This window comes from Sus scrofa, chromosome 18 (assembly GCF_054392235.1).
Source record: "Sus scrofa isolate SSC_HxYL_T2T_F1_AM1 chromosome 18, Sscrofa_HxYL_maternal_Yorkshire_Landrace_v2.0, whole genome shotgun sequence".
In the NCBI taxonomy this organism is placed as follows: domain Eukaryota; kingdom Metazoa; phylum Chordata; class Mammalia; order Artiodactyla; family Suidae; genus Sus; species Sus scrofa.
The window spans coordinates 33949865-33965894 of record NC_139400.1 but is presented as its reverse complement, the minus strand read 5'-3'; the positions used below and the strand labels follow the sequence as shown (position 1 = coordinate 33965894).

The following is a 16030-nucleotide window of genomic DNA, read 5'->3' as shown; positions in this document are numbered from 1 at the left end:
TTGCTGTTATACACCTTTCTAAGAAATTAAATAACAGGCATTAATATGCATAGTATGTATAGATATTGCATGACAAGGTGTACAACACTAGAACATTTTCTGTAGAAATGCATTTCATTTGTTAATGTATTTTATGCAAATTAATTTATCAGCCAGATGTTTCTTTGAGCAGATTACTTGCAGCATATATAATACAGATGTTTGCTTTAGATGCCAATGGGGGGAAAAAAGGGAAATTCAGTACCATTAAGCATGTGAAATACTAGATAAATTCACTGCATTCATCAGAAGAGTTTTATGATTTGCTTTTATTAAATTTTAAGCCTTTTTTTAATTAGCAAGGGCAAGATTTAAATCTCAAGAGTAAGTCAAAAGATAGGCTGAAGTAACATCTTGCACTTCTGTTGCATAAACGTGGGTATTTAAATCCAGAGCATAGACATCAATCTCATTAAGATATTTTTCTTCTTATCTCCATCCCTTGAATTAGCTATATACTTTTCTTTCAGTGCAGCAGCAATTAAAAGTTTGTACATAGAGTTTTTCTGCATACTGACTTGATACCTATATAACACTGCATTCCAGTTTAAACACTTATGCTCTGGTATGTGAGCATAAGGAAAGAATTCATGGGTCACTATATTCATTAGTGTTACCATATAAATGAATTGTTATCTGTCTTCAATTATAGTACTTGTGGTTTTTTAATTTTTATTAGATTTATTTTAAAAGAAGACATCAGAAATCCATCCATTTTTCCCTCTTTATGGGTAGTTACATCATCTATATGTTCTTGCTAGATTATGCTGCTCTAAAAGACTATACATAGTACAATCCCAAACCTGAAATTATTGACTAAAACTTAGCAATTTCTCTTCAATGAACTAATAAGATTTAATTGAGTATATTCTCCCACTAATGAGGAAAAAATAATATGAATATAATATCTAACATCATCAAGTAACATAATTAATGAAGTAAATAAAATCATACAAGATTAGAAAATTCTTGCCTGTTTTAAAAACATGTCTATAAAAAATCATACGTAATCTGTTTTATCCAGTAATTGAATATGCCTCTTTATAGAATGCATATAGACTAATTCTGAAACTTGCCTGTAAATTACTTCTAGAATGTAGAGTAATTTATAGGACATACTCCTCAAAATAATATAGATAAAGCAAATATTAGTATCTGCAGTTTATGAATGTATAAACTGAGACCCAAAGATACTAAATTGCTTGATCAAAGTCATATAGGGAGTTAATACAAAAATGAGACTGGAAACATGTTATGGGTATCTGTCTCTTAGATACTATGCTTTCATGACTAAGAACAATAAAATATATATAATGTTTAATTTGTAATACCAAAATTATTGTTTTATTCTCAAAATGCATTTTAGAATATTAATCCTAGTTCTTTATTTCCTAATTATCTATTAGTAGATTCTTGTCTTATCACTTAGGTAACTCACATACACCACAGCACCATATCAAAAAGGGTATTTTAATCTCAACTAATGAATATAAAAATCAATACAACTAGTTATTCCTAGTTCGTATAGTAGTATACAAAGCAGTTGATTGTCTGTACTTTCATGTGGCATCTCATCTTGTATAAAATACCTAGGCCTCATAATATGTAATTACCATAAATTTATCATTCTCACTCCTCAATTAAAACTTTTGTTTTAAAATCAGACCTCTCAGAACTTTTGAGAAAAATCTGTACACAAGACTCTGTGTGTGTGCATGTGTGTGTATACTGCATGTATATAGTGCGTATGGGATGTATATATGTATGGTAATTTGTAACATAGGTTATGTGTTATATATCTTACATATCTGTCACATATTTGATCAGATATATCTCATATATATGCGCATACATTTATATAAGAGATATGTATGTATCTAGATACATATGTATATAATGTATATGCACATCTATATACATATGGCAATGAATATTTGTGGCCGTTGAAGACAGGCGTAATTGTATCCGCTCTCTTTGTATATAAGTTAATGGATATCATTGGTTTTCAAACTTTAATGTGGATCAGAATCACCAGGAGGACTTGTTAAAACACAGATTACTGGATCTTACCCCACAGAGCTTCTGATTCTGTAGATTTGGGATGGTTGGGACTTTGCCCATGCCACCGTTCTGGGGAACACACTTCAAGAATGACTGAAATATATAATAATACTAACCTCCATTTGTAATTTCTAGGTACCAGGGACTTTGCTAAGTGGATTATTTCATTTATTAATTACAGACTTTCTGTTTAGGTAACAAAAGTTACAGTGGAAAAATGTGAAGACAATTGTGTACAAAACAAGATGCTTTCCTAAATTTCATAAGCAAGTATCAGTATGTGCACCATCAGATTATTTAGGCTTCTGGATGAGCCTCCCCACCGTATGTAATGACCAGAGCATATGATTAACATGATAGAAGGTGAAGCTCAGCCTTCTCTCACAGGAATTTTAACTACAGCTAAGGGATCGGTTGACTGACAGTATTCTCACTATTTTTACAGTTTAATGATTTTTTAGTCACAACTTTGAATTCCACTTTTTTTCTAGCAAATTCTTCTGTAATTATAAAAATGAACGTCTTGGGAAATTTGGTTGTCACTTATAATCTTTTGATGCATTTTCTAAATGAGTGGATTAAATTCTTGATCCTTTCTGCATCATCTCTCCTTACAAAAGGAAGCTATCATTTAAATCTTAAGCTCTCTCCAATATATTTCAATGCTATAGTTATGAATTTTTGACTCAAAATTATTCTTAAATATATATATGTTCAATTACATTGATTCCTGTTGTCTCATACCACTAATAGTAAGATACCTGGTATAAAAGCACCAAATGTACCAAATGTGTAGGAAGCAACGTAGATTCTTTTTTTTTTTTTTGGGCCGCACCCACAGTATATGGAGGTTCCCAGGCTAGGGGTCAAATCGGAGCTACATTTGCCGGCCTACACCATAGCCACAGCAATGCAGGATCCGAGCCAAGACTTTGACCTACCCCAAGCTCATGGCAACGCCAGATCCTTAACCCACTGAGTGAAGCCAGGGGTCGAACCTGCAACCTCATGGTTCCTAATCGGATTCATTTCCCCTGTGCCATGGCAAGAACTCTAGCAATGTAGATTCTGAAGAGGAACTTAAATTTAGTTTTTCCAGAACTTCTCCAGGTAAACAGGATAGGGGCTGTTACTTTGTAGCAGGGTCCACATATCATGGGTATGCTCGTAGACTGGTTCTAATGTTCAGTCATTCTGGGTTACCCACTGCACACACCTCAGAGTCAAAGGGAAGAATCGTGACTGGCCACTGACACCCTGCAGTTCTGAAGTTTGTGGGGTTGGTTTGTTTGTTTTTAACAGTGATAGCTCTAGTTGTTTAAAATGCTCGAACAATAATGCACCTGATTTGTCACAAAAATAATTATTTGCCGTCTTTCAAAACTGACCCAAGGACAGAAGTTGGACTGTTTCATAATTTACACTTGCATATTTAAAAAGAGTTTCTTAGATCTGTGCATGTTTTCAATTCACAGCCAGTAGTGTTTTTATTTTTGCTAGAGAGAAAGAATTGGTAAGAAGAACACTCAAAATAATATCTTAAAAGCAACCTACATTTAAATATTAAATTGTTTGCTGGACTAGAGGGTTATCCTTACATAGAAGGTTTATCCTAAGATTCTCTCTTCCTGAAATTATTAATTGCTCATAAGTATTTACCTAATTTGTGAGATAAAAAATATTTCCATTACAATTAATTTTGGAAAATAGAGATTGTATATAGTGATTCAGGAAGAGCATTGTTTTTCTTGATCATTTTATTTAAAACTGAATAGTTTTCCTGTTTTTACACTGTTATTTCCCTTTTTAACAAGATTTTTAAAGCAATATTCTGCTCACTTCTTGCCAGAGCACCTCTTCCTGTGTGTCAGTCTTTGTTGGAATATTACAGTTCTTCAGCTCTGATAACCTGCCTTACTTTTTTTTTCTCTTTTTCTATGAAGAGTTTGTTTTTGAAATGTAATTGGTCTGTAACACTGTGTTAGTCACTGTTACACAACAGAGTGATTTGATATTTCTCTACATTTCAAAATGTCACCATAAAAGACATTGTATACTTACTGACTGTACTCCCTACTCTGTACATTTCATACTTGTGACTCATTTTGCAACTCAAAAACCTGCCTTACTTTTTAAGCTTTGTGTTTTCACTTATAATCCTAGACATTTGTTGCTTCATAGAGTCTCAATTTTAAAGGTAAGAAACAGCAATGAAGGTTGCAGCTATTCAGTTAAAAAATGCTGTGCTTTTCCTCAAGCTTAAATATCAACTTTCTCAATTTTCTCCGACTACAGAGGCCAGTAATAGTAGCCATGAGTCTCGTATTGGTCTAGCTGAGGGGTTGGAATCGGAGAAGAAGGCAGTTATACCCCTTGTGATCGTGTCAGCCCTGACTTTTATCTGTCTAGTGGTTCTTGTGGGTATTCTCATCTACTGGAGGTAAGTTGAGTGCTTGTTTTGAAAATGTATTTCATAAAGCTCAGATTTTGCCTGTTTTTTGTTTTTTGGTGTTTTTACCTGAACGTTCTTCAAAACATGTTCAAAGTTCCTTTTACTTGAGAGCTGCCATTCACTTATCCAGGTAACTGTGAGTAAGGTGAATCTGTGAATCCAAAGACATAATAGTAAAAGTCTCCATTGTTCTTCATACTTGCAACAAACAATTTCAGGTGAAATGGAGGGCCTTTGGCCTCACTTAATATTTTATATGGTGTTTTGACAGTTGCATTTCCATGTTAATCTAATTAGCATGCATTTCAGAGCATTTAACATAAGTCTAAGCGTCTCAGTTTAAATGCTTCTTCACCTGTTTGAACTTTAAAAGTTATTCTTTTGGAAAACATAGTTTTTGATATAGTAAAAAAATATTTTTATAGTGGTGGATTTTGTACAAGATACATATCAACTGCCTCCTAATACAAAAAAAATGATAACCCATACATGAAAGTAAACATCAAGCATTAAAACATAAATATAGTTAGAAAATAAATAGCTATATTAAGATGCATGGAATTTTTTAACTCATTGTTATCTGCCTTGAGGATGAGCTATAGCCTCATTCGTAGCAGTAACCTATTGAAACATTTAAATGACAATGAAAATTGGACCCATCGCAAGCTTCCCATTTTATGGCAAGCAGAACACACAGCCAATTAATGTTTACCAGGGGCATCATGTAAATCGGTATAAGTGTTATAACTGTGTCTGTTGGAAAACAAAGACTTTATGATATTTAAGGAATCTTACCTGTAAACTAAGAAAGGGCATAGCTTATATTTTTATTTCAAAAGAGAAGTTTGTTCAGATTTATAATTCCTCTGTGTTTAGCAACATCTTTTTATAAGTTCATATCACCACTCTTTAGGTACAGTTTCAAAATATATTCTCTCTTATTCAAAAACATTGACTGTTTATTAACTGTTTCCCATGTGCTGAATCTTATGTTAACTACTGTGGGGAAAGTATTTTAAAAAATGAATGAATGGATGAATGAATGAACAAACAAATGAGAGTCACTGCTGTCGAGAAATTTATGCTTATTGGGGAGAAAGCACTTTATATGTAGAATGTATAAAATATTACACAAAGTATATGCAAGGCAGCTTAAATCTCTAATGCTAAGAGTCATCAGAGAAAAGGTTTTTTTTTGTTTTTTTGTTTTCCCTTTGGCGGCCTCCCTGCCCTGCCCCGCCCCGCCCAGCCTGTCGAAGTTCCCTGGCCAGGGAGTGAACCTGCACCACGGCAGTCATAGCAGTGACAATGCCAGATCCTTAACGCACTACACCACAGGGGACTACAGAGAACAAGGGATCTTCATAGGTCAGATTGGACAGGGTAAAGGTAAAATGTTGGCTTTGGGTTGGGTAGGATTCAAAAAGAGTTAAGAGAGAAGGGGTCCCACGTAGGGTCCCAGCAGACAGGAAGACCGGGGAGCAGGAAAGCGCTGGTTGTGTCTGAGACTGAAGCATGCCTCAGGGAGCTGCTGCCAGGTTTACATTGGTTGGCTAAGGTAGAATGTTTCCAAGAGCAACTGTATTTCATATCTGACATCTTTTAGGGAAGAGTAAATAGACTGCAGACTATGGAGAATAGGTCATGCTTTTGTTATCCTACAGGAGTTGGGAGTCTGTTTTGTCCATAAGATGCAAACAAAACTGCTTTCTTAGGGATTCCTATAATTGCCAGTGCCTCATTTTACAGAATATTCCTTGCTGACCAGAGTACCATGAACACAGCACCGAGTCCATAAATGTTCACTTAAAAATACTTCATATTGCTTTTCTTCCTACTCCCCACAAGGCTTGTTAGCCAGACTTCTTACCCACGTTAATATCATGTTTGTTCAGATTACTGCTTTCTGTCTAATCTGATTTTCCTTTCCAAGCCAATTTTTGAAATTAATGGAAATTGAGGGTAAACAAGTATAAAATAGGATGAAAAATAGGACCAAATTCTGCTTATTGTAAATAACGTTAGAATAAATTTCAGTCAAGATGTCAGATTGTTTATAGTTATAACGTTGAAATAATTAGGATGAGTCTTTTAATCTCTTACTTAATCTTCCCACTTTAATTTATACAGATTTGAAAATCAGTGTCTTTTTTAATATGATTTGAGATTTCGTGGAAAATTAAAATCTAGAGTGGTTTTTATCTTGTATTATTAATAGGTCATTCCATTAGTACTTAGATGAAAGTACATCTTCATCTAAGAGAAAAAAGGTAAAATTACAAATTGGAATATATTAATTGGACCTTCCTCAATAAAGTTTCTCCTTTCTCACCAAATATTTCTCTTTCCTTCACAATAGCACTTATGTCACTTGAGTTCAGAGTGTTGAAGTAAGAATACTTAGGGTTTTATGAATATACTTTACACGATCAAATATCCTGATAGGATTCATTCCTCTTACTTACCCATTTTCAAACTTAATGTATCTGTCCGACTCACAACCATTTGAAGTTAATTCACTTCAAAATATACCTTCTGAGACCAGTGATACAAATACATTAGGAGGGTTAATTGCTGAATTACAAAATGACAATTTTGGTGCATTCTTCAAGGTTTGTGTGAATTATTCAAATGCCAGTGTAGCTGCATTTGTCAGCAGTGTGATTTCCTTAGTCAGTCTGGAAACGTTTTAGATCTTTGTGGAAACTGTAGCCTGTAGGACGCCTTAAAAATCTCATGGCTAATTTACCTAACTCAGGATGGTCCTAGAGTTTTGTGTAAACCTTGAGAGAAAGCATGTTAGAGCAGGAAGGCAGGACCCATCAGAGGTGATAAAATCTGGATCCCTTTTTTGTTCTGCCTGATATTTGCTCTAGGGCCTTGGGAAGGTCATATCTCGGAATTACCCACCTAGGACTCAGTTTCCTCTTTTTACCGTTTGGGGGGAGGGTTCACGAGACCATCCTTAAGATTGTGGTCGAACTTTCTTTGGGGTTCTCTGATGAGTACGGCATGATGAATATTGTTTCATATTTGTATAAGGATCAAAAAATGGAATAATAATTACACGTTTCTGGCTTTGAATGCTAAATACGGTGATGAAAAGGTGTAAATTAAATAATCAGATTAACATTGATTGATAGGACCTATGTCTACAAGTTTAAAACATCATCACTTTTTTTCCTCATGGCTGAGTGATAATTAGCAGGAGACATAGTTATCAACACTTAGCACATAGACGTGAAGACACTCACTGCTGATACAGAACAGATGGACCACGGTTATTGAATCGTGTCATACATTAAATAATATGCCTTGAAATTATTTTCCAGATGCTTTAATGTATAATTTATATGAGCCAAATCATAAGTTTCTAAAATGCAAAATTTCTTCCATAAGAGATATTTTCCAAAAGTTCTTTTTAAAGATGACAAAGGGTGAATTTGGGAGAGCTTTTTAAAGAGTTAAAGTCTAAAAAATACCAGAGGTATGTTCAACAAAACAGCACTCCATCAAAAGTGCTGTAGGGGGAGTTCCCGTCTGGGTGCAGCAGAAACAGGTCCAGCTAGTATCCGTGGGTATGTGGGTTCGATCCCTGGCCTCGCTCAGTGGGTTGGGGATCCAGCGTTGCCATGAGCTGTGGTGTGGGTGGTGGCTCGGGTCCCACGTTGCTGTGGCTGTGGCATGGGCTGGCAGCTGCAGCTCCGATTCGACCCCTGGCCTGGAAGAGCTTCCACGTGCCCTAAAAAGAAAAAAAAAAAAAAAAAGAAAGAAAGAAAGAAAGAAGGCTCTGTGGAATAGAACTTTCCATAGACACAGTTGTTCTGGCTGGGGAGAGTGGGAAGAGAAGCAATACAAATTCTCTCTTGATTTTAAAATCAAATTTGTGGGCCCTTGAATGGAGCTACCAACCCATAATGGAGGCCTTTCAGTGCCAGGCTGCCTTTTGGTGCCACGATGTCTTTTAAGCAGAACGTCACTTCCTAGGTCAGACTACACTATGGAATATACCTAAGCAATATACAGATGCTTTTCATCCAGAATATGTGCTATTTTAATTTTTCTCACTTACAGGCTTATTGGTATGATGCATAAGATTGCCTTGTTATTTATTAAGGCAAGTAACATTACTGGACCACTTTTTTTCTAAAACCAACAAATGTTTGATTACAACCCTGAAAAGCATGAAGCTGATATTTACCCAGATACCGCAGTGAATATTAGCAACATGTTAAACCTCAACACCAATAAGTCCTAACTTACCTTTTCCTATTCTAAAAGATGCTGCCTTCTTCCCCTTCTCTCAGACACATCCTCTATCCATCCAGCCAGCCAGCCATTCTTCTCTAGCTATATATTCCAACTCTTCTTCCCAAATGTTTTGCAGTTTTAAGTTAATCTCCTTTGAGGCTCAGGTAGGTGATGGAGTCTAGGATACAGGAGAATACCTTATGGTTGGTGGAATTTACTTGCTACTGGGAATCCATCTAATCATTCAACATTTACTACCTACTGTACTCCTGCCACTGTATTAAAAATTGGGTTGACATAAATCAAAAGACATAGCCCCATGTTTAAAAACAAATGTAATGAGGATAAAGGCATAAAATAAATATATGGAAAATTGATTACCCCAACCATCAATTAATATATATATATATATATATATATATATATATATATATATATATATGTCTTTCTGCCTTTTCTATGGCTGCACCTGAGGCATATGGAGGTTCCCAGGCTAGGGGTCTAATCAGAGCTATAGCCACCGGCCTACACCAGAGCCACAGCAACGTGGGATCCGAGCCACGTCTGCAACATACACCACAGCTCACGACAACACCGAATCCTCAACCCACTGAGCAAGGCCAGGGACCGAACCTGCAACCTCATGTTTCCTAGTCGGATTCATTAACCACTGCGCCTCGACAGAAACTCCATTAAAATATTTAAAATAAGAGAGAAAAATGTCCAGGAAGTGAAGGTCATCCTTGGATTAATTAAGCATATTTTTTGAAGCTATCTTTTGGAAAGTGAGTGGATGGAAGTTTGTGTTGGTACAACAGAAACAGAAATGGGAGTGCAAACGCCTCCTTAGGAAATGAGAGGGAGGCTGTTTCTCAGAGATACCACTGAGCTGTCTTTAAAAAGGAAGTTTTGCTTGGCTTATTAGTGAGTGAAGCATTTGGGTCAGAAGGAGAACCATGTTTACAGCAGAGAGGAGAAATACTGAGTTAGAGCAAGACAAGGCATGTTCGGTGGTCCATAATCTGTTTTATTATTGGAGTATAAACTTCAAGGAGAAAAGCCCGAAAAGGTTTGGACCACAAATAGCTAGGGTTTAGGTATTAAAATATTTGGAAGTGCCCTGGTGGCTCAGCAGATTAAAGATCGGGCATTGTCACTGTAGCGGCCCGGGTTGCTACTGTGGAGTAGGTTCAATTCCTGACCCAGGAACTTCTACATGACGTGGGCACAGCCAAAAAGAAAAAAAAAAGAAAAAAAAAAGGATTTGGGGTATTATAGTCTTTAAAAATCTGTAAACTACAGAAGTGGAGCCAATATGTCAAAGTATTAGGGGATTTAGGGCTCAATGCAAGAAAAATGTCAACAGTATGAGGCACATAACATTGGAACAGGAGGTAGGTACCATTTGGAGATGCTTACAAGGGAATGAGTTTTGAATTAGTTTAAGAAAATGTCTAGTAACTAAAGCTGTTTCATAAAGAAGTAAACTCCTTGTCACTGAAAGTATTCAAACGGGATCTTTTTTAGTATGTCGGAGCTGCTGGGGAAGGGACTCTTGTATCAGCGGTGATGTTGCACTAGGTCCCTTAAGGTATTTTACAACTTTAAGATTCATCAAAAAGTAAATAGAAATCCTTTCAACCAGCTTGAGTAACCATATTTTAGGGACGTCAAAAGAATTTTAATTCTGCAATCTGAAAAGCAGGTGTGAAACCCAGTGTCCCTGTATCGATATGTCAGAATATGCTGCATCCCTGATTGCACAGATAAGCCACTCTTGCCCTGGAGTTTCCGCTCCAGGCTAGTGTCAGGGCTGCTCAAATGTGGACTTTCGATGGGATAGTTCTTGATCCTGAGACCTCCCTCTTCTCCTGAGTCTGCCCTGAGCTTTCCACTTTCTGGGATCTGAACCTCTTTCAGGATCCCTTGGGCCCTACATTGCAGTTGATTCTGCATCCACTCCTTTTTCTCCTACCTCTCTTCTCTTGAAGACATTCTTGCATTCTCTCAATTACCTACAGCCTCATAAGTTTTATCATCAAAGGTTATGCCATCAGACCAGAGGGCTATTTTTTTTTTTTTTTTTGCTATGCGCATCATTGCTTTTGAAATGGGGGGGTGTAACAATTTATAAATGAACTATATAATTTTGTACTGCTCATACTTAGAGCAGTGAATTCACTGAATAAATACATTGGGGAACCTACAACATGCCCAACACTGCTCTTGATCCTGGGGACTCGTACTGCATTGAGACAAAGTACCTTGCCTTTGGGGGACTTACATCCTGGTGAGAGAGGACCAACTAAAATCATGAAAGACAAATAAACACATCAGTAACATATTTCAGGTAGTGAGAAGTGCCACAGAGCAAGCAAAGAGGGAAGAATAGTAACTTGGCCAGAAGAGCTGGTACTTTTAGCTCAGGTGGTCAGAGAAGGACTCACAAGAAGTGGCCTTTGAGCCGATGCATAAATGCTAGGAAAGAGACAAGAGCGAAGGCCCTGAAATGATAACAGACAGGGCTTCTTCAAGGGAGAAAGAAAGGACCAGTGTGGGCTAGAGCAGGAGTCAGAGATGAGGTGCTGGAGTAGGCGGGGAACCAGGTCAAAGAAGATCTGACAGCCCTTGCTGAAATAATTAAATATCATTCTAATTTTAGTGGGCAGCCACTGAAGAATTTTATGCAGAGAACTGATTATATAAAAAAATACCACAATTGAAGTGTGTCACATAAGAACAAATGTTATGTTAAAGCTCATTAGGGTAAATATCTTGTCGCTTGGATGTTTTAAATGGAAAATGAGATTGGCATTTTCACTCAAACAGATCTTTCTATTTAAACTTAACCACTCATGAGTAATATTTCAAATAAATTAAATGACCCACATCAAAGTGTCATTAGCAGTTTTAATTATGTACATTTTTAAATTAAGGATGGTTTACATTCTTTTATAGCAGCAGTTGGTTCTTTGCTCTTCTCAGTATTTTGCAGTGAGCTCATACCATATGTTACTCTCTTTATCTGAATGAAAATAGATTCAGGTACATTGTGGGTCATAGTTGTCATTGATTCCCAATATATTCAGTCTCAAAACCCTCCTCAAGGCTAGCATCTGTCTGAGAGGAAATCACCCCTGTTTTTGGTTTAATGTGCTCATTATTCCTGACTTCCTTTCGTCATTACTGCATTCTCTTACTTAGAAAGCTCCCTTCTTTTTTGCATCAAAATGTTACCACTGTGGAATTTTGTTTCTACATGGCTGTTATTTGCTACCTTTTGCTAGCAGCTGAATATCCTCAGAATGGCATGGTCATTTAGGTATTGAGTGAAAATAGCTTTGGCAGCCTTTCTTTCCCATTCTGGTCCTGTGCGAGATGGCAGGACATACTGGTATACAGCGGTGGTAGAAGAGTAGCTAGGGCACTGGGGTGTCTTCCTCCTTGGCACCAACTGCAAGCTCAAGTGTCATGTCTCCTTATTATAGCATGTCCGATAGTTGCTCGCTCTTCTGGATTTGGTGCAGGTAAAACGGAGATAAATTTGGAGGCCATGAAATTCTTTAATACCTGAGTCTTGCAAAAATAGCTTATAGATTTCCACTTATGTTTGAATTCTGGACATTTCTGTCATAATGTTTAAGCATCTCAGAAGTTGTCTTATTGTCCATGCCAGCTAGTAGTATAAATTGCTTTCTCTTCTTCCCAGGAAATGTTTCCAGACCGCACACTTTTATTTAGAGGACAGTACGTCTCCTCGAGTAATATCCACACCTCCAACACCTATCTTTCCAATTTCAGGTAATAGCTTCACGTGTGACTGTGAGTAGCTGGTAGATGTTCAGTGAAGAGCACTGTGCTGGAGGGTTTGTGCTCATTGGAATACTTTACAAATGGTTACAATGTAGGTCAGTGAATATTTGTGTTGCCCAAAATATTGTGTATCAGGCATTCAGGTGTACCACTTATCAAATTTGAACATTCTCTCTCTCTCTCTTTTTTTTTTTTTTGGTCTTTTTTTGCCTTTTCTAGGGCTGCTCCCGCTGCGTATGGAAGTTCCCAGGCTAGGGGCCTAATCAGAACTGTAGCCACCGGCCTACACCAGAGCCACAGCAACACAGGATCCAAGCCAAGTCTGCAACCTACACCACAGCTCATGGCAACTCCGGATCCTAACCCACTGAGCGAGGCCAGGGGTCGAACCCACAACCTCATGATTCCTGGTCGGATTCATTAACCGCTGAGCCACGACAGGAACTCCAAATTTGAACATTCTTAACTGTACAGGTGATATGGCAAAATAATTTATAATTGTTCAAATGTTATATGTTAAAGAACATAAATGTTTACAGCAATAAAATTAGTAAGGGATAACACTTACTTCAGTCGTTTCAGTGACTTGAAACCTAAACAACAAAAGTCAGACTAAACCAATGCAGTAAAGAGTCAGGACAAAACCACAGAAATAAGGAGGAAGTTTAGTTCTTTTCTGATTATGTGAGTATATGTGAAAATAGGTTTCTTCGCTGCATTTGGGGGGGAAAAAACTATGAGATGGTGAAGGTAGAAGAAAATCATAAGCACAAAGAATATTTGGTTGCCTGAAATACTTGAAGTAAAAATGTCACACAGTTGAATGCCTGGGAAAATATCAGCTATTTCATCAGAACTTCCCTAGTTTACAAATTCAAGACTCAACCAGAGTCATTTTGGTTCAGCCCTTCATTGACCCTAGAGTTCACACTGTTGCTAAAGCCACAGACACTTATTGAATTAACCGTTTATAAAATTTCACAATGAAAAGCGGTAACAACAACAACAACAAAAAGACTTGCCTAGAGGGGTTCCCATCGTGGCTCAGTGGTTAACGAATCCAATGAGGAACCATGATGTTGCGGGTTTGATCCCTGGCCTTGCTCAGTGGGTTAAGGATCTGGTGTTGCCATGAGCTGTGGTGTAGGTCGCAGACATGGCTTGTATCTGGTGTTGCTGTGGCTGTGGTGTAGACCGGCAGCTACAGCTCTGATTAGACCCCTAGCCTGGGAACCTCCATGTGCCGTGGTTGCGGCCCTAAAAAGACAAAAAAATGAGTTGCCTGGAAATATGTGAACTATGGGAGCAGTACTAGAGGAGAAAGGATGAGATGAGGACATGGAGAGTCAGCTAGCCAGGGAAAGCAAGAGGAAACACTCCTCTCCAGAGCCTCTTTTTATTTATTTATTTCTTTGTCTTTTCTAGGGTCGCATCTGTGGCATATGGAGGTTCCCAGGCTAGGAGTCAAATCGGAGTTATAGCCACCGGTTTGTGCCATCGCCACAGCAACACAGGATCCGAGCCACATCTTCGACCTACACCACAGCTGACAGCAACGCCAGATCCTTGACCTACTGAGTGAGGCCAGGGATCGAACCCGCAACCTCATGGTTCCCAGTCAGATTCGTTAACCACTGAGCCACGAGAGGAACTCCAGAGCCTCTTTTTAAATTGTCTGAGATTCAGTCTGTTATTGCTTGAGCCCCAAGGTCTACATGATGTTATCTTCTGAAGTCTCATGACTTAAAAAAAAAATTAAAAGGAGAAGTATTTTCTTTGTAATTCTCAACAGACATAGGAATCCAAAGTGTTTTGCTCTTTTACTTCTTTTATCAACCCTATGTTTTTCACCACCACTGTTTTGTTTCTGTTTTTCTAGTTTATATGAAAATCCTGTCCATTTCTTTTAGTACAGCATCATTTCTCATTAACAGATTGAGAATTTTGAGACCAGTGGCTCTCAGTTATCTCTTAGGTTTAGTTCCTTTCACTTTCAAACATACATCTTCCACATACCCTTCTGTCAGCAAGGGTATGCACATTCATCTTAACATTATCCAAAGTTCAAACAATAAATAAAATAATCCAAAAATCAGGACCTTGCCCTGGAAATCCAAAATCCTTTGTTTTACCTCTCAGAAAGATGATGATCAAAGGCACCTCTTCATTTCACCTGCTCGGCTCTCAAAGATGCACTCCCCGTCATGTAAAAATGGAACGTAAAGAGAAATGCCAGTCTCACTTACTTGCAGACCAATTCATGAAAGAAATTACCAAAAGACATGATTGCAAATGAGAAGTCATCAGTTTGCTTGTGGAAAAAGTTAGCTGTGCAGGATCATTTTCATGGGTTTGATGGACCTTGACTAGGAGAACTAATGATTTAGATGGGATAAGTTTATTTGTTTTCTTATCTAATTATAAAAGCTACTCCCTGCAAGATCCTTCTGTAGGTGTGAAGGTGGAATTACACCTTTGCTTTAGTGTTTCTTAAGCTTCACTCGCTAATTTAATTTTAGTATTCAGGTACACTCATCTAAAAGAGAACAGATGGATTCTAATTTTTTTTTAAATCAACAAATTCCTGGTAACTGAAGCTTAAAAATATTAAATGGCCTAGATGCTGAACATCTGTTGATGTAAATAACTGTTTCTAGTGCAATGTGTTTGATGTTTCCTTGTCAGAGATATCACTTGTGAAATTGCACACTGTGAACTAGGAATACGTTTAATCTAAGAAAGTCTTTCCAGGAAAAAAAAACACACACATACACACCCAGGTAAAATCATTTGGCCCCTTCACAATTAATTAACAGATCCAGTGACTTTGTTTACATAGCATATTTTCAAGTTAGAATTCTTGAAATTTTACAGATTAAAAGTCCCAAAGGTTTTTGACATTATCCTTAATGAATAGTCTGCATATAAATGTTTTCTATTATTTGTAAAGAGAAGGGAAAGAATGTCTTCAAATGTAAACATCTCACTGTTGAATGGAGAGACATTAAACTGTACGATTTGGTAAAATTGAAATTGCACTACATTATGTTGAGTCCATGGTAAAATTCAAAATGTATTATTTCTGAATGTTTTCCCTAATGTTTACAGGCAACTCCCACTCATATTAAAGAAAGTTATCCATAAAGAGATGCAGTCTATGGATAAGAAGTGAGGCTTTGGTGTTGTTTATAACTTAAAATTGAGAATTAAGTCTTTTCTCTTGAGAGAATGAAAGGAAAAGAGATTCCTGATCAAATCAGAATTCTAAAGTTCAGATTATGACTGATAGTAGATGATGGCAAATGTAGAGGAAATTGTAATTGTTGCTTAATGTTTCATTGAACGCACGTTCAGTCGGGATTATAGGAATAATTAAATTTCAAAGTTGTTTTAGAAGGCTCTTTATAAATCTCT

General features: G+C 37.1%; 1 protein-coding gene across 4 annotated transcripts in view; it reads left to right on the top strand.

Moving 5' to 3' along the window:
• The window catches only part of PTPRZ1 (protein tyrosine phosphatase receptor type Z1), a 182236-nt gene that overhangs the window by 132854 nt on the left and 33352 nt on the right, over positions 1-16030 (top strand). For all 4 annotated transcript variants that reach the window (XM_013985677.3, XM_013985675.3, XM_013985674.3 and 1 more), the window contains exons 13-14: positions 4396-4540; positions 12513-12604. In XM_013985677.3, coding sequence (XP_013841131.2) covers positions 4396-4540; positions 12513-12604 — 237 coding nt within the window. The remainder of the gene's footprint in view (positions 1-4395; positions 4541-12512; positions 12605-16030) is intronic.